This window comes from Tympanuchus pallidicinctus, unplaced genomic scaffold (genome assembly GCF_026119805.1).
Source record: "Tympanuchus pallidicinctus isolate F22 unplaced genomic scaffold, pur_lepc_1.0 scaffold5, whole genome shotgun sequence".
Classification (NCBI taxonomy): Eukaryota; Metazoa; Chordata; class Aves; order Galliformes; family Phasianidae; genus Tympanuchus; species Tympanuchus pallidicinctus.
Window position 1 is genome coordinate 67467000 of NW_026294769.1, and position 19003 is coordinate 67486002.

Consider the following 19003-nt stretch of genomic DNA (forward strand, 5'->3'; position numbering starts at 1 on the left):
CAGCAGAAGAAAGAATATTTCGTGTCATTACAGATCACTCAGAAAAACTGAATGTAACTGCAGCTGACCTTGTTTCATAAAGACTCATCAATCTTTCAAGTGCAGTGTAAAGAGAGGTGTCTGAGGGCATTTTAACCTTTATTTCCTCTATGTAAAGAGACTTTGCAAGCAAATTCTATGACTGTATAGGTATTGCTGTTACTCTATGTGCTAGTAGTGCAGTGCTTTTGGGAAAATCTGATGAGGAAGTTGTTAGTCATATTTATATCAAGCTACTGATGACTTTAGGCTCTAATTCATTTGCTAGTGAACCTCTGTTATGCCTTAAAATCAGCATTTAAGTTGTATTATTTTTATTTTTTAAGAGGAGGAGAAGAGGGGTGTGAAATGAGGGAAGAGGAGAGGAGAGGAGAGGAGAGAAGAGGAGAGGAGAGGAGAGGAAGACAGAACAGATAAATTATTTTTCAAGGTATGTTTGTTTGTTTTTTTTTTTAACTCTTTTCTTTCCCTTATATATCGATAAATTACAGTATGTTGTTTCCTCTGGCAGAAAGTCCACTCACATCTTTTGCTTTGATGGTAGTGCATTGAAGCTATGCAATGAGATTCATACTTCAACTAGAATGTACCAGCTACTTACATTAAATTTATATTTAATTTATTTCTTTAAGGACTGGTTCAATTAAAACTAAGCTGTGTAGTATTTAATTAGAGTTGGAAAATAAAATTGAGAGGAAAGAAAATGCCTGGGCCCCTGGCATTTCACCAATTTGGATGCATGATTTATTTCTGCCCTGGAAAGATTTGTTTAATCATCTGCTTTTACAGTATGCATTAGAGAAAAGGTTAAAGATGAATTTGTTTTCTCTGAGGCTTCCATTATTGAAATGCACTCAAGCATGCATTCATACTACATGACATTAAAGGAAGTTTGACTTACGTTCTGTTTTCCCACTATGTTATCGAATGGAAGTTCAGGGCTCCATGATCCTTCGGTAAATGTTGCCCCACTGTTTCTCCTGTCGGAGGAGCTGACAGCCTCTTTCACAATATCTTCAGGCAAAGTCAACAGACTCTCCTCAGGTTGTTTAATTAAATAAGTCTCAATGTTATGTTTCCTCAAGAATTCATTGCGTTCTTTGCCATGCCCTTCTTCAACTTTATAATCCCCATTGAGGCAGTCCAGAGTGGCTTTGGAGATGTGGATTCTCCTGCATAAGTGAAATAAGTAGTAGCAAATACTGATTGTACTCTAGTATAAATAGGTAGCAAGGAGTTTTACTAACTCTGTACCATGTTAATATGATAGATAAACAGAAATATTTCTGTTGCATATGATGATTTATATTATGAAAATGAAATAGTATATTCAACAAAAATGATCTGGGGGCAAGCACTGTCTTGTTTTTACCAACAAGATCTCAGGAGTGCATGAAGTTCTGTCACAGGAAAAACTCGATATTCATATCTGATGCCTTTGTTCACAGTAATAATTTAGTGAGATAACTTTCTGAATAAGATATGATTGAAAATGAATCCAGATTGCCACTTCAGGTAGATATGGTCAAGAAATCACATGGTGTGTATTCGACCAGTTTGTGTGAAGGCTCTCTAATTTCAATTCTCTTAGCTGAGGTATCACAAACAATTTAAATTAGTAATCTGATTATACCAGACATGAATTAGGGAATAGTTACACAAACTAGCCTACAAACTAGGCAAGTGGAATGATAATTTCTAAAAAGAGTGATGTTAAAATCTTTTGCAAAGTAAATGTAACAAATCAAAGAGATGACATATGAAGAGCTGAAATTCTGCAAAAGTATGAGTGCAGGTCTTTAAGATATTTTCCAACCAAACTTGGAGGTGTTTGTTATTTGGAATTTCTTCGCCGTAGTTATGATGGCTTGAGAAGGACAGAAATAAATTCAGTTAAAACAAAATAGAATAGATGTTTCTTATTCCTATCTTTACGAAATCTTCAACATCCTACATGTAAGATAAATTGCATACACCTCTAAAACACATCCAAGTGCTTAGCCATGCAATACCTTACAGAACAAAATTATAAATGCACTATGAGGAGATGTTCATTAGACATTTAGCTAACTCAAAAAATAAAGGCACTATGTCTTCAAAATTGGTTCATTTTTTTTAAAAAAAAAAATGGACATACAGCACTTTTGGAAAGTCAGGCTTGCAGATTCCTAAAATTCAGAGTTAGCTAAAATGCATCATTTCTTTATGACTCACACTTAGGAATTTTTCCTCACGCACTAGAAATTGTTTAGGTTCCACAGAAAGAAGCAATACTTAGACAATCCCAGGGAACTTTCTTCCTGAACTTAAAAAATGAATCTAAAAAATTAATTTGCACAAAATATTTATGGAGTGCAAAGGCTATAAGCACCTATATGATGTGAAGGTATTGTCAGAAGAGTCAATTGCTGATTATCTTTAATCACTGTGAAATGCCCAAGACAATCAGACTGTAGTATTAAATTCATATGAAGTATTAAATATCAGTCTATAATTAAAAAATCAAAAATTGGAACTCAGTCATTTTTTTTTTTTAACCCCATCTCTGCCTCCCACTGAAGACAACATAGATTCTGTAAAACTTTCACTGGCTGAAGTCATGCCGTCATACATTCACAGAGATTAGCACTCTGTTGTAAACAAATCTAAGTAACACAAATGTCTAAAAAAGAAGAGTAAAATTATTTTTCAAAATACAAGCAAGATTAGGCCTGGACTTTCAAACCAGGTCATATGCTATATTAGACAATGCATTTCCTAGCCCTTAGAAAACTGAATGGGGTATAATTTATTGAAGTAAACTACTAATTAAAAAAAAAAAAGAAAAAGTGGAAGACAAAAGGAACGAAGAATGAAAAAAAAAGAAAATGATACATTAGTTGCTAGGGTGACTATCTTTGTACTGAATTTCAACCTAATGTAATTTCAGAAGATTGCATTACAAAAGCTTGAAAGATGGATCTTATAATGGGAATGATAACTAGAGTGTGGAGCTGGCTACTGATGTAATATGCTTAAGTGGATCAAGTATTAATAAATCACTGGTAGATTAAAAATATTTCTGGATTTCACCTTTTGCACTGAATAAAAAGAAAACAACAATTAGACTCCCTCAATTTCATAAAAATGTATTATGTCAGGAATGTCACCGAAGAAAAAGTACAGCCTACCCGAGTTTTGAAAACATACCAAGCCAAAAACTTTAAGTAAAACCTGTCAATGATGCATTCTGGAAAATTAATTACTAGCTAAGTTTTCTGCTGGTTCAATAAAGTAGATTAATACCTAGATGTACCAAAAGAAAATTAGAAGATGGGAAGCTGGCAGAAGAGTGTTTATTAAAAAATATTATATGATTTTACATGGGGAGAAGTGAGGAGGAGCTGAAAGGATCTTAACTGCTCTAGGACATCTGCTTTGCGTACCGGAAAAGTCTGATGTAAATCACTGCTTTGAGAAACTTAGTGAACTGCTGTCACGTACAGGCTTTGCTCTGTTAGCAAATGGATATATGAGAGTGGAAATTACCCTGCTCCAATAGACTGCAGCTTAGTCAGGCATTTTATTGACACCAGCAAGGTGGTGCCTTCACTGGGTTATTCATTAATAACTATATTACTTGTATGAATTAACAGCAATAAACTAAACTTTTTGCTGGTGTAAATAATTGTTTTGTTCATGCTAACTAAGCACCATATGACATTTCTTAGTTATCTGGAGCTTTTGTGTGATAAGCAGCAGAGAAAGTAATTTTCTTTTTCTGAAATTTTATACACTGGTGACATACACAGAGTATAAAATTTATTTTCAGAGCATGCAAAGTTTCATTTTCTGCTGATCCTATGAATGTAGATTACCTTAAGGACACACTATAGGAAAGAGTGGAGAGAGTCCACATTTACAAACATAGTATAAACAAAATAATTTTATATTTTCCTTGGAACATGGCAGTTCTGGCATAACCTGATGTAGGCATAGAGAGCATAGCTCAGATTAGATGGCTTAAATCCTCTGTCACACAAAACCTGTCTCACTCAAGATGATAGCATCACTTTAAACTTTTTCTGTATAACAGTGTCTATGGCTCTTGCTTCTATGTTCTATTGCCAAAAGTTGCATCATTGTATTGTGGTCTTTTCTACATCTTTCAGTAATGGAAGAGGGAACTGAAAGTGTATAGAATATTGCTGCAATCATTATTGTTGCTTCAAACTTAGAATATGCAACTTCCAAAATGCAGTGAGTTATATGTCTTGTCAGGTAGAAATAATATTTTATCCCCCAGATGCAGTAGCCACCATGGATAAAGGGAAACCAAAAAGGTGAATGGAAAGTGATATATTTTCATATATAGACTGGCTGGGAAAAAAAAATAAAATAAATCTGCTAAAGCATTAAATATTTATAAGAGCTCCTTGGGACCCAAGGGAATGAACTGGAGCTGTGTCAGGGGATAGACAGGTTGGTTATTAGGAAAATGTTCTTCAGCAAAGAGTGGTGGGAATGGAACAGATTCACCATGTCAATGGTCATTGAACCAAGCTGGAAGAATTCCAGAACCTTTTGGAAAGCACTCCCAAAAATATGTTTTGATTTTAGAGTTGTTCTGTTTGGAACCAGGAGTTGGACTCACGGATCTTTGTGGTTCCCATTGGGGTATTTATGATTAAAAAGCCTAGTGTCCGTACCTCCTTGTTATTAGTATAGTGACCTATGAAAACAGATATCTTTTCATACTTCATATATTATGAAATAAAATACATAGCATTGCCATGCCTCACAGGAGCAGAATGAAGTTGGAGAAACTCAGGAAATGTCAGCAGCTAGCGGAGATGTTTGGGCTATCTCTGTGTACCATATAGCCTGAATACAACCACTGACAGTCTTCATGAAATCCTAGGTGGCAAAAGAGGAGAAATACTTTTATCTTTTCCAGTGCCTCTGCATGGAGACCACTTCTACATTGTTTCTGGCTGTAACCTCACATATTCTTGCCAATGGTAAAACAGAAGAAAAAGTAAAGCAAACCAACTAAACCAACAAAACACCCAAAACTATAGTTTATGAAATAATGGAAAGAATTGCAAATAGTAACAGTGTGTTGACAATGTTTCTGTCTGTGGGAAATACACGTTGCCTTACCCAGGAATTCCACCAGACTCGAGTTTGTTTGCAATATCCACATCCCATGACCAGACATCAAACTGCCACTTTCGCAGGCCCAGCACTCCACACAGAACTGATCCTGAATGTATCCCTATTCTCATGTCAATGTCATGCTTTGTTCTTGACCTAACATATCTGTTAAACAAGGCAAAAACAAACAAACAGAAAGACCAGGCTCGTGAAATTATATGCAACATTTTTTTGTATCTTTAGGAAATAATACAATGCAAAATACAATGTTAGTTTTGTGTAAATAGTCACTTGATCTGCGAAATGAAGAGGTACCTTTCTAGGTAGTAAAGTGCAGGTAGTAATGAAATAACTATAAAAAACAGATTATCATTAAGCACTTAGTTGCATGCATGGTTCAGTGGCACATATATTATTCCTGTCAGGCAGAAAGAAAAAGATAGGAAGAGAAAAACATGTATGAATGAAAAGATTAATTGAAGTCATTGAGTTCATCAGCTTAGACTTAATAAAAAACCACCAAAAAACATAAAATGCTATCACCAAATCTGCATATACTTTTACATTTTATTGCATTTTTAATTAACTTCAAAATTTCAAAAATACTTATTTTTGTAAGAAATTTAACCATTACTTTTTGTCCAAAGGTGAATTATTTGCAGGAGGTTTGGTCAGAATAAATTATTCTCATTCAGTGTAGTGGAGAAGACCACTTCATAGTTCAAAAGTAAACACACAAAAATTGCATTTGTTAACAGTTTTAGAAGAGGGGCTTTGCTTCAACACTGTTTTCAATTAATTTATCTGTGGGTCATAAACAGAATTTTATTGTGTTAAAATAGTTTCTTCTTTTTCTGGTGTGAGAAAATGTATTATTTGCAGCTACAGTCACTTAAACCTAGCACTACTTCTTCCAAGTCAGTGTTGAGAAAGTCAAGCACATCACCATAGGAAATTCACATTTATATAACTGGTCTATACCCATTGGGATGACAAAGAGAGAACTTTTCCAGTCCTTCCTATGTAACAACACAATTATTTGCACCAAAAATACTGTTAGAGCTAGTGTTCATTCATATTTGAATGGCTTGCTCAAGATAGGAAAAGCATGTTATTAATGTTGGGCTACGAACAAGATTGCTATATCTCTGCCAAGAGTTCAATTTCTGTGATCACCGAAGTCAACATTAGGGCAACAGGATCACAGAGCAGGCAAAGAATAAACAGCTCTATTTCACAACTTTGAAGCAAAACCATTGCCTCAGATGCTTCAGTCATCACCTTGACTGACCCTCTCTTGAGGAGAAAACTACTTACTGCATTCATTACGTGGCCCTTTGTTATCGCAACAGGGGCACTGATTCATATTCAAATAATGAAATAACAGTTTTAAAATTGAGATAAATTAATCATAAAAAATAGTGAGGAATTGAAAATAAGCAACTAGTATTCATAACCCCAAACCTTATCCGCTGGAGAAAACTGTGTACATGATATCCCACTGCAGTTTGTCTATTAGAGAAGACCTTTACATGGTATCATGAAGCTAACATATTTCAGGTTTTTAAAACAAAGAGACTCATACAGCATTAATTATAAGAACATAAAAAAGAATGAGCTTTGGGAGGACAGTTATCTGTGTTTAAATAGTATATAGTTTTCATCCAAAAATTTCTTTATTTTGCAATCAAGAAGGCTTGAAATATGAAGTAAACATATAATCACCCGACTCCAGAACATGGGACTTGAAAACAAATCCTCCACACTGAAGAAGTTCCTTATGTATCATAAGAGATTAAGAGAAGTAAGAACACTACAATTTGAAACATGTTATGAAGAGTTTTTATAGGTATTCTGCAAAACTATGTAAACACTCATAACTCTCAGAGGAATTGTCAGACAAACCCCAGCAAAATTGTTTCCCCAGCATGTCTTTTTCTTTCCTTCAGACCCAGATAATTATTTCTCACTTTATGTCTAATTTCTGTATCTTGAAATAGGTTAATTAAAATAGGTTAATTGTCTCTATGCACATATATATGTATACTCTCTATTAGATCAGATTAAATTTTAAATGCTAATAAATACTATCATTTAAAACTAAATATTGTAAATTATAATCCTATATTTGTTTGCTGCATGGGAATTAATGCACACAGATCTCATTGTAGAGAACACATACAAAAGATGCCGCAATCAAGCAACACTTCCCTCTTTTTCCAGAGCTGCAGTTGCTGGATTTCAACAATTTTGTCCTAAAATATGATCATGTGCTGAGAAAGCTTTGATCAGCCACATAGCACTTCTGCCTTTATTGAAAACTGCAGGTAGCTCTGATTCCATACCACCTCCTACATGACACTAGACTCTACGCAAAGCTATATTCCTTCTTGTCTCATCTGTTATCTTTCACAACCTCCCAGAAACTTTTCCATGTCTGCTGCTGAAGTGGAATTTGATCTCAGTTCTTCATCTGTGGTGAGCTGGGATTTGGCCACCTGCCTGCAACTTCTGATTTAGGGCTGTTCTGTTTTCCTGTCAGATTTCGTGCTGCTACACCTGCAGGGCCATATCATCATATTCTCCTCTTACTTGCCCTTCACAGCAATATGTCCTTACGTTGATAGGTAGGAGACCAATTATATCGAAGGACCTGATTGAATTGAGCCACAGGCAGTCTGGGATATATTTAAACAGAATCTGTCCAGAATATGAATCAAAAGCATGATGGAGATTTGGTTCTTATTCCACTGCTTTGTTATTTGCAATGCAAAATTGAGAACAGAACTGTTGAGAATGTATTTGTGGACACTTTAGATTTAGCCAAACTTTTGTTAGAAAGTTTTAAATTGAAAAATAAATAGTTGTTGTTGAAAAATGAAATGAATGATTTGTGTGTAAAAAGTCACAATTCTTTTTCTTTAAAATTTGAAGGAATGTGGAGTGAGGCATTTCAGAATTATACAGAGAAAGGGACTGTACGATAGATGTCTATGTTTTCAAATCCAATTCCCTAACAGGCAGTCTGTTGGTTATTTCAAAAGGCCTTGTTCACATGCTGTTGTAAGACAGAAGTATTAAAACCTCTGAAACTACAGAACCTGAGTCTTCTGAGTCTTAGAAGAAGTAGTAGTTCTCATTCATTCAGAAACAAGTAAATAAATAAATAAATCATACCATGTACTAGATATTGAAAAAAAAAAAAGTGCTCTTTCCAAATCTTCATGTTCTGCATTCTCTAGTTCTTCTGCTTCTTAAATTTATTAAAGCATGAATGAATTTTCTCCAGCTGCTTAAGGCTTTCTGGAAACCTTTTGTAAAAGCACATAAATTAAGTTGAATTATTGATGATCTACAATGCAGCCCAGTTTACCTCAAATACTGCCTCATGAAATGAAACTGTGACTGGTGCTATTCTTGCCATATCTCATTTCAATCAAATTAGAGATGAACATTTCACTGGTTTTAATTGGATCTTGACATCTCTTTCTGTCCAGCATTCTTTGATGGGTATTTGATTTTTTTTTATGCTAGTAAATTAAGGCTTTTTTATTTGCATGAAAATGTGAGCCAAAATTCTGAAATTTGCTTTTCAATATGTTCTGTAGCTGCAAGAAAACAGAATGCCCTGCAACTCACATGTTGTACATTTAGCCATGCTAATCAATTTCACTTTGCAAGGCCCTATTTACCAACTGAAATATTTAAAATATCTCCATATTTTTTTTTTCCTCTGGATGACTATTTCTTTTACCGTTACAGGAGTTTGTTCTTTGAGACTTGTTGAGACATAGTCATTGCTGTTTTCATGCACTTGTAACAGAACTGGGAATTCTGTGGTCTGTGAACTAAATGAGAGTTACAGCTGGCCCTTTGAGCAGGAGGAGGGAGTAGTGATCAGTTTCCTGAGATCTCCTGAGACTTTTCAGTTGAGCCTAACAGAATTGTGGAGCTTCTTTAAAGAACTCAAATACATTTTTGGACTGATATAAGAAGGTATAAGATGAACTGAGGTGGCTGCTCTCTTTAATATGACTCCGGGAGCTGTGTCATCCTTGCAAAAGAGACATCCATTACACATAAAAAGCTAGGTAACAGGGCACACTAAAGTACTGAAGACTTCAAATAGTATAGCTACATGACTCACAAGATACAACACTTTGGAGATGGACTTTACAAAGCACTGAATTTACAAAGTAAGACAGATAATATCCCAAGAAGCCAGTTTAAAATAGCTTCAGAATGGGTTTACCTTGGAATAAGAGCTGGATCCCAGAGTCAGCAGCAATTACCTCTAGATAAGTTTCATATCAGATTTATTTTTAATGTAACTGACTTGCTCTGAGCTGACTGATCCTATAGCAATATGAGCAAATTACTGCTGCATTCCCATTGTTTAAGGTCTTCCTGCTCTGAGCTGCAGAAAGGAACCATGAAGGATTACAATACATATTATCAGAAATCTGCTTTTTTACTTGAAAACAAACTATTTACACATTCCTATGCTATCTTGACAGGGTAACTTTGATAGTATTTGGGGCATTTTCAAAGAGAAGAGTTCTTAGAGGTGCACAAGCTGATTAATCATTCGATTTATTTAGGCACCCAGCAGCAAAACCAGGGAAAGACAGACTGTCCTGCTGCTCTGTTCCTTCACTGTCAGTGGCTGAAATAGACATCTGGATGTGATGATAGAGCTTGTGTCTGAAAGGCATTGAACTTGTGAACTAGAAACTTTTGAAATGAAGGCAAGAAATAATTTTTGGTTTTGTGAAGCATTGTTTTGTCTCATATGAATCTGAGCTCTCTCCAACACAGGCTGAGCCTCATGTATTGTTCAAGAAAGAATCTGTGGAAGGAATCTAGAAATGTATCAATTGCATAAAAATTCATGGAACATAAAAGCAGTTTCTGACTGCTTCAGAGCACGAGTAACTCATTTAACAAGCATTGATCACTACACGATTTTATGTTAATACTCAATTGATGGAGTTACAGACTGAGGTTTTATTCATGTGAAAAGCAGAAAACCTAACAGATCAGTCACTGAGATCATCTAAATTATGTTTCTTTCTTTTTTTTTTTTTTCATGATTTGATGTTCATATTAGTAACTTATTATGGATAGTTTCTGGAGTTTAGTCTACATGGTAAACTGGCACTGATTTTTCTGTCAAAATAATTATTCTTTCAGCTGGTATTTTAGTGGGAAATAATCCAATAAGCCATTCACAAGTCCATGATTTACCAAATAAATAGACTAGCACAAAGACCTGCTTGAACTTCCATCATTTATGTAAATTGTAGTTGGATTTCCATCATTAAACTATGCAAGTGAGTCTTTGAGTATCCAAGCCTTACACAATCTCTGAAATTGCTGATAGGCAAAGTAGCACTTAGAATCTCAACCCATAAATACAGTGCTCTACGTTGACTGGAGAAATTCTGTTGCTTTCATAGTGATGATCCTGAAGTCTCTGAACCACCCTAAGAACTACCTGTCTAGTAATAACATTCTTAATAGGCAGTATGGGGCACTGTCAGAAGCAATAAAACAAATAGAAAGAAAGTAATATTACCTGATAGTTTTTATCATACTGAGCCCCATTTCAACACAGCAGTGTGCATGGTCCTGGCGAGGTTCTGGGAGTCCAGACACGCAGTAGTAACAGTCTCCCAGGATCTTTATTCTAAGACAGTGATGTTCCTAGAGGAAAGTGTTAATAAAGAAAGAAAAGTGAAGTTCTCTCAATTTCAAGATGAACGTGAAACTGGTTAGTAAAATTACTGAAAAAAAAATAAATAGGTAATGGATTTTTCCTGCTTGTAATTGTTACGAGAGCTGCTCCAATGTAATGCCTCCTATCTTATTATATTAGCCTGCAACTTCAGAGGTGGATGTTGGTGCTATGGCAGTAGAGATTGAATCTTCCCACAAATATCCCTTTACATTTCATTGCTGTGTAACAAAAGGCAGTAGAGGGCCAGTCTGTCAAAAAGGTTCCTGACATGCAAGTGCAAATGATGCAAAGGAGTGTCATTGAATTCCTACATGAGGAAAAAAAGACACCCATTGACACTTGCTGAACATTACAATGGATGTGCTTACAATGGATGTAAGCACAGTAAGGCTCTGGATGGTGCATTTCAGCAGTAGCAACAGTGAAAGTGGCTCACATTTGCTGGTACAGATTTTTATGAGAAAGGCATGCAGGCTCTTGTTCATTACTGGCAAAAATGTGCACTTAATGGTGGTGATTATCTTGAAAAAGTGTTTTGTAGCTGAGAATTTGCTCTAACAAATAATATTATTGTTCCCTTTTTATCTGTTGTAATTTCCATGGAAATATATAGGAGGCATTACTTTTGGAGTGCCCTCACGTGATTTTGATTTGTTTCCACTTAGACATAAAATATCTTTACATTTTCAGTAAAAAAGATTGATAGAAATTTTTGTATTACATTACGAAGAGGTATCCTTGCTGATGTTGAAAAAGGTTTCATCAGAGTTAGGCTGGAATCTAGGCCAAGGATTCAGAAAAGCCAGTTTAGATAATGAAGAATGCAGCCTAGCCTATATTCTTTCAGATCATCCTTTCTGCTGCTTTTTGCACTGGGAATAAATGGAAAACAAAACAAAACAAAAAACAAAAAAGAAACATAACTTTTTTTTCCTCCACTGATAATTCCGTCCCACCTAAAGTCTCCAATGCCATTCTCAAGGATTTTCAACAGCTATAGGAGCTGACTAATTATCTGAATTCTAAAAATACCAAAGTTGCTATACTGTGTTAGGCTTTTTTCATGGAAAAACGATATTTACTTGGCATCCAGCTAGAGTCATCCTTTACCCTGTGAGCAAGTATTGAATTTCATTGCTTAAATACTTACTAACAGTATCTTTGTAGACTGAAAGAACACACTGCAGTGTGGTTGGGAAATTATTTTAGAAGATCCTTTTAGTGAACAAAAAAACCTGGATTGCCAAAACTTTTGCAGTTCCCAGACAAGTAGAACAAGTAAGCCTAACATCAGCTGTAAACATGCCCAAAGTAACCTGCTGGCTTGGCCCCCAGGGGTAGCAATCAATGCAGAAGAACAGAGAGCATAACAATTTGAGATACAACTGTAAATGCCTGGGGGCAGCAGGTACTACAAGTTCAGTCAGGGAACCATCTCCATGATTGGCAAATCTTTGAAATAATAAATGCGTGATTAGTACTCAGTCAGTAAAGGTTCCAATCAGAGGACATTAAAATGAAGACCAGTCATTATCAGGAAGAAGGATAACATTTGCTAAAGCTGCTTCATTAGATGACAGTAAAATACAGCCTGTGGTATTTACTTCAGCTTTTTTTCTCTTTGTCTGTGGCAACCTGAGGTGGACGCTACACTAGTCCAATGAGAGTGGGGGTATGCTAGTGCCACTGGGGATGAAAGAACTTTAAGAAGGACACAGGAGCAAATTGGTACAGTGCCTCAGGGACTGAGTTCTGGACCAATGAAGGGGAGTCCACGTTATAATTCAAGATTTTGCCTAGGAAGAATGAAGCGCTGTACTTTATCTGAATATCAGATAAAGCTTTAAAAACCCCAAAGTTGCAAGAGAAATCAAAACACTTTGAATCATATAATCATAGAATATTCCAAGTTGGAAGAGACCTACAGGAATCATCAAGTCCAACTCCTGGTTTCACATGGTACTGCCAAATACTAAAAACACATTTGTTGTCCAAACACTCCTAACACTCTGGCAGCTCCAGGCCATGCCCACTGCCCTGGGAAGCCTGTTCCATGCCCATCACCTCCCACTGAAGAACTTGTTCCTGACTGCCACCCGCCCCTCCCCTGCACAGCTCCATGCCGTTCCCTGGGCCCTGTCGCTGTCACACAGCAGAGCTCAGCGCTGCCCCTCCATCCTTGTGAGGAGCTGCAGCCGCCATCAGGCCTCCCCTCAGCTCCTCTGCTCTGGGCTGAGAACACTCAGGAACCTCAGCTGCTCTCCTCCAGACCCTTCACCATCTTTGTAGACATCCTTTGAACACTCTAATAGTTTTATGTCCTTCTTGTTATTGTAGTCCCAAAACTTCACGCACTGCTTGAGATCAGTCTGCACCAGTGCAGTATGTATTTGGTATAATTTGTTCACAAAGCTTTTGTACTTAAACACATTTGCCCAAAAACTTTGTACCTAAAGCTTTTGCTGAAGTTAGTTGAAGATTTACATATGCCAAACAGGGTAAAATCTGCTCTGAGCATAGAGAAAGTTAGAAAGTGATTCACCCTGAGGTCTCCTTAAACCACCAATAGGTGTTGACTGAAGCCTTGACCATACTGTATACTACTATATAGATAGATAGATAGAGATATATGCACACACATATATAGCATATATATTTACTGTATGTAGCATATATAGAATACATGCTACGATACAGTATGTATGCCCTATACTGTAGGTGGTTTTATGGGTGCAATACCTAGATTTCAATATTTCACAATTAAAATCAAAACTAAAATCAGACTTCTTTATTGACAAGTTGCACATGTAAATCTTATCTTCCTTGTCCCCTTCTCTTCAACCTGTCCACAGATTCACACAAACAAGTACCAAATTATATTTCTTAAGGTTGCAACTGAAATCTTATGATGGTAAAATCTACTAAAACTTTGCTCTCCAGTTAGAAAAATAGCAAAGATGTGGGAAATGTGAGCATCTAATTCAGCACAGCTAGAAAACTTTATCTGCAGCAGGAAAAACAAAAACAAAAACAAAAACAAAAAAATAAAAGAAAAATCTCATCTGCTTGGTCTTAAGGCTTTATTTAAAATTACTGAAACACCGATTTTACTGAAGTCATAGAGACCTGTGTCATGGCTGCATGTCTCTCTAATTACAACCAGAATATGGCTGATCAGCTCAAAAAGATGTGATTAGATAAAACTAAGAAAAAAAAATCTTAATGAACATCAAGACCTGTTAATGAGGGTTCGATGTATGCAAGTGTGTGTGCACGTGACAGGAAATCATTTCAGCTGCACATGAATGCATATTTTTTCTTGTCTTCATATATCATCTTTATGCTCATTTGCCAAAGTTGAGGAAGATAGCAACCACAGAGAGAAATATTCAGAAAGAGATAACTATATATAGGTGTCCATATGTCATCCAACAGCCGAGGCTGCCATCATAGTCAAAGAGAGCCAGGCAATGCAGTCAGTGAAGCCTAGAGTGATTCAGCTCCCATCTAAAGCAATTATCTGGGTTTCAATTCAGTTGTTTGCACATAAGTTTATGGTACACTGGAAAGACCCCTGGGTATGTGAGGTGCCTATGCAGGACTAACAGACATGACATGACATATGTCCCTCTAAGGTGGTGCAAGAACCATGCAGGGTGTCTCTATTGGCAACAAATACAAATTACTTTTTGTCTTCCTAATTTTTCTTGTTTGTTGAATTGCTCTGACTGATGTGTTAGTGTGTTTATATCTTCTTTACCACTATTAAACATTCCTTATTATTCTCATCAAACCTATTTTGCATGTTTTGCATGTAAACTGTGGATTTTGTATCACTTGAAACATTTCTGATAGTAAAATATACTTCAAAACAACTGCCTGGAAGGAGAGAGTGCTGATGGTATCTGCTTTGTCAAAACAGGAGTGCGTGGTCTCCTGAGATCCCATATGATAATTCTACTTGAATCACACCTCCAACTTAAACTAGATGCTTTACCAGGCTGAATGAATTAGTATCTTAGGGTTAGATGTGTAGGCTAATGTCTGTTCTTTGTGTAGCCATCCTGCATCTTAAAACTGGAGACAGCTTTTGAGTTTCAACCTAACTTTCAGTGATATAAAACCCCTAACAATAACATTCAGGACCAACTTTCTACACCCTTTAAAGCTCTGACTCAATTCTTAGCAACATCATGATAATGCAACATTATCAACAAGTTGCCCACTGCTATTAAAAGGAATGGATGGAAAACAGAAAAAATGCATGAAGTAACTGTAAAATCAGTAAATGAGTTAAATAAAAGAAAATGTCTGTAAGGGAATTTTGATGCAGCCGATATTATGCTGCAGTGTTAAATCCTTACACTACTCTGAGGCTGTTATGATTTTTATTTTATTCTAGTTTCCTTCACTTTCCCACAAGTAGTTCCAGAAGTTTTCCTGTGACATGTATGTAACAGATGATAATGTACATTCACATCAGTATCCAGTCTTACGCACATTAGTGACATTTGCTGATGGCATCACTTAATTTCTATGCATGTCACAAATAGAGACTTTTTTTTTCTACTTATCTGCAGTTTCTCATTTGATACAAGTGAAATATTAAAGGGCCTGATTCTGCCAAGACCAATTGAAATCAGTAGAAATTTTGCCTGGGGATGTTGAGCTGGCTCAAACACTCAGCTATTAATAGTAGTAATTCAAGGTGAATTAAGAGGCCATTGATAAAAAATCTTTTTCCAAATCACCTTAATTCAAAGAAAAGAAGATATGCAGTTCTTTCACAGACAATTGCTTTATGCACTTGAATGATTTATATTTAAGCTCATTAAATACACCCTCAATGTGAGCAAAGTAAATTGGCATAAAATGGAGCTGAAGAAATGAGTCGCTCAAATATCAAGTTACTGAAAGATGCAGTCAGAAACTTCATTAATTTCTTGCTTCCTTGGGCTAAATTTCTGAAGAGAGAGAGAGGGGAAAGTGACTGTATTTTGTGAGTTACTTTGCATTTTCTATCTGCCTGTGGTGATTTAATCACTTCACCTACTTTTCAGTAGAATCCCATAGGCTAGTGAACAGACCATATGGAAGTCCTCATTAGCAACTTTTTCTAATTCCAAGCTAAAATTTAGAACACTATGGAAGAGAAATTACTGAGTCTGAAGTTAAGAACAAAGAGATAATACTTACAGAACTTTTTGAAAATGGACTGAGAAAGAGGAAGCAAGAGATTGGCCCTAATATGCAATAGCTCAACTCTGAAACATTTGCCAAAGGTAAAGGATACCTAGATAAAAGGTCTTTCTGAGTATGAATGGGATCTAGGCCAAGGCTTTTAGGCAGCAGGCTGGTTGGGACGGGATGGATAAAGAGGTCCATCCAAATTCCTTCTATTGCATCTCCACTGCTAAAGAAACACAGCTGAGACCTTGACAGAGCCAGATGGTAGGAAATTGTCTAGTCCTCCAAAAAAGAGGATCAGAATTTGGGTGATGGTTGCCAGAATTCTTTATTGTCATATAAATGAAGGAAAATATGGGCAAGGCACCACCTTGAATCTTCTGCCTGGACAAAGGAATACTTAAATATTTTTACACTAGATATCAGCATAACAGATCATATGAATGTTATTTTTTACAAACGCTTATTATTCACCAGTATTAGGTAATTAATTATTGATGCTAGTGAGGAGGAGAAAACATTGGACTTAGACACCACAAAAAACATACACTTCCTGTGTTACTATTAATTTGCATAATGTTCTCATAATTAATTAAAGATCATATTTGTATGCTCATAAACCAGTAATTCTGTTTATTAATACAGTACCCCAAACACATAAGAATGGAGGGAGTCACACTGGCCTATACTTTTAAACAGATGGTTTTGTTAGGAATTTTACTGTTCTATGGGTTGTATGCTTGAAGATCATTTCAAAAAAGAAAAAAACACTGCCACCTCAGAACTAAATGTGGTTGGGAACAGTAAAACATTGCAACATGAGTGTTCTCTGTGGAGAAGACAAAGAAGTCTTTGATGCCCTCCACTCTTCTTTGCTTGTAATGAGTTGGTACAGCAGATGTACTGGGGTACATCAGACCACTAAGATCATCCATTCCAACCATCAATCCACCACCACCATGCCCACTAAACCATGTCCCTCAGTGCCCCATCTACACATTTCTTGAACACAAGTGATGGCGAATCTATTCCTTCTATGAGAAACATGTTTCAATGTCTGACCACTCTTTCAGAGAAGTTTTTCCTAATATCTATCTTGAACCTCTTCTGCTGCAACTTCAGGACATTCCCTCTTGCTCTATCACTAGTTACACAGGAGAAGAGGCTGACTGCCCACCTCAGCCTGACATCCTTTCATTTCAGGGAGCTGTAGAGAGTGATAAGGTCTCTCCTGAGCCTCCTCTTCTCCAGAGTAAACAATCCCTGTTCCCTCAGCCATTCCTCATCAGACCAGTGTCCGAGTCCCCTCTCCAGCTTTGTTGCCCTTCTCTGGACATGCTCCAAGGCCTTGATGTCTTTTTTGTAGCGAGGGGTATAAAACTGCGCACATTAATCAAGCTGTGGCCTCAGCAGAGCTAAGGACAGGAAGACGATCCCCTTTTTGCTCCTGCTGGCTACACCATTTCTGTTAAAAAATTTCTGCCTAAGGAAGGCATTAATATTAATTAGGTTAAGCCTAATTAATGTTAATGAAGCTTTTTTGTAGGTAGATATGCAGATAAATCTTCATCTCTTTTTTATGTCAGCTTGTTTTTCTTCCTTTCCAAGTGGCCTCTTTTATCTTTAATAACTGCAAATTTTTCACAAATGTCATAGAGAAAATAGAAGGGAGAATTAGCTCTATATGAGACAACATTAAATTTCTCTGAACTGAGTTATAATTTTTATTCAAAGTGTTCTTTGATAATGAAACAGATATTGTTATTAATTATATGTACAAACATACGCCGTAGTACTTGATATAACTGGCAAACAATTTGAAAATTATCAGAGATCTCATTGCTTCTGCATTGCAGAAGAAAATCAAAGGCTGAACAAAAGAAACAACAATGCTAGATCACATTGCTCAGTAATGTAAGCCGTGAAATACTGTCTTCTTTAATATTATATGATTTATATAAGAAGATGTATCAGATCAAACATTCTTCATTATAAAATATAGAATTACAGAATACTACATTTATTTAGGAGTAAATAAGGATTTATAAGGATTTTACTTAAAATACATAGAAACTACCTCAAGCCTTCTGCAACTGAGCTCTTTGCTTTGATGGTAATACTTAGTGAAACTGAAGAGCTTTGAGTAACAGCATCTATCTAAAAAGCCTCAAAATGAGGTCGGTCTGTTATTTATTTATTTATTTATTTATCTATTCATTTATTTATCTATTTATTTATTTATTTTTAGTGTAACCTGAAATGTGACTTGATCAAAGAACACAAATGTATACCTGAAGGGCTACAAGCTGGTTTTCTTGTCTAGGAAAAGTAGGCATAGCAGGAATCAGTGAATACAATTCAGTGCCAGAAAAATAAAATGTGAAGTAAAGCATACCAAATTAGCAGAGAGACTGTTAAGGCAGCAGAATAGATTCTCAAGACAAATGGGAATTTATCTCTTGGGACCTTCTGAAGGAAATGTTTTTGTCAAGTTTGAAAAGTTAATATAAAATCTTTAGGATCAAGATTAGTCCCATGTAAATCATGGAACCACACTGAATCACAGAATATTTGAAGCTGGAATGAAACACTTGGAAACATCTATTCCAACTCCCATCCTTCAAGCAGGGTCACTTAGAGCTCATTCACAGAATTACAGGATGGCCAGGATTGGAAGGGACCTCAAGGATCATGAATCTCCAACCCCCCTGCCACATGCAGGGTCAGGTTCACATCCACGCCAGTTTTAAATATCTCCAAAGAAGAATCCACAACCTTTCTGGGTGATTTGTTCCAGTGCTCTGTCATACTTCTAGTGAATAAGTTTCTTATGTGCAGATGAAAATTCCTGTGTTTCACTTTGAGCTGTTTTCTTATTATCCTGTTGCCAGATACCACAGT

The 19003-nt window shown here is 36.2% G+C and overlaps 1 protein-coding gene across 2 annotated transcripts in view; it reads right to left on the reverse strand.

The window, feature by feature from the left end:
• ADCY8 (adenylate cyclase 8) overlaps positions 1–19003 on the reverse strand; it is a 119990-nt gene that overhangs the window by 42395 nt on the left and 58592 nt on the right. For both annotated transcript variants that reach the window (XM_052704253.1, XM_052704252.1), the window contains exons 5-7: positions 10754–10881; positions 5182–5340; positions 941–1211 (exon numbers count right to left, since the gene is read on the reverse strand). In XM_052704253.1, the coding sequence (XP_052560213.1) occupies positions 941–1211; positions 5182–5340; positions 10754–10881 (558 nt within the window). The remainder of the gene's footprint in view (positions 1–940; positions 1212–5181; positions 5341–10753; positions 10882–19003) is intronic.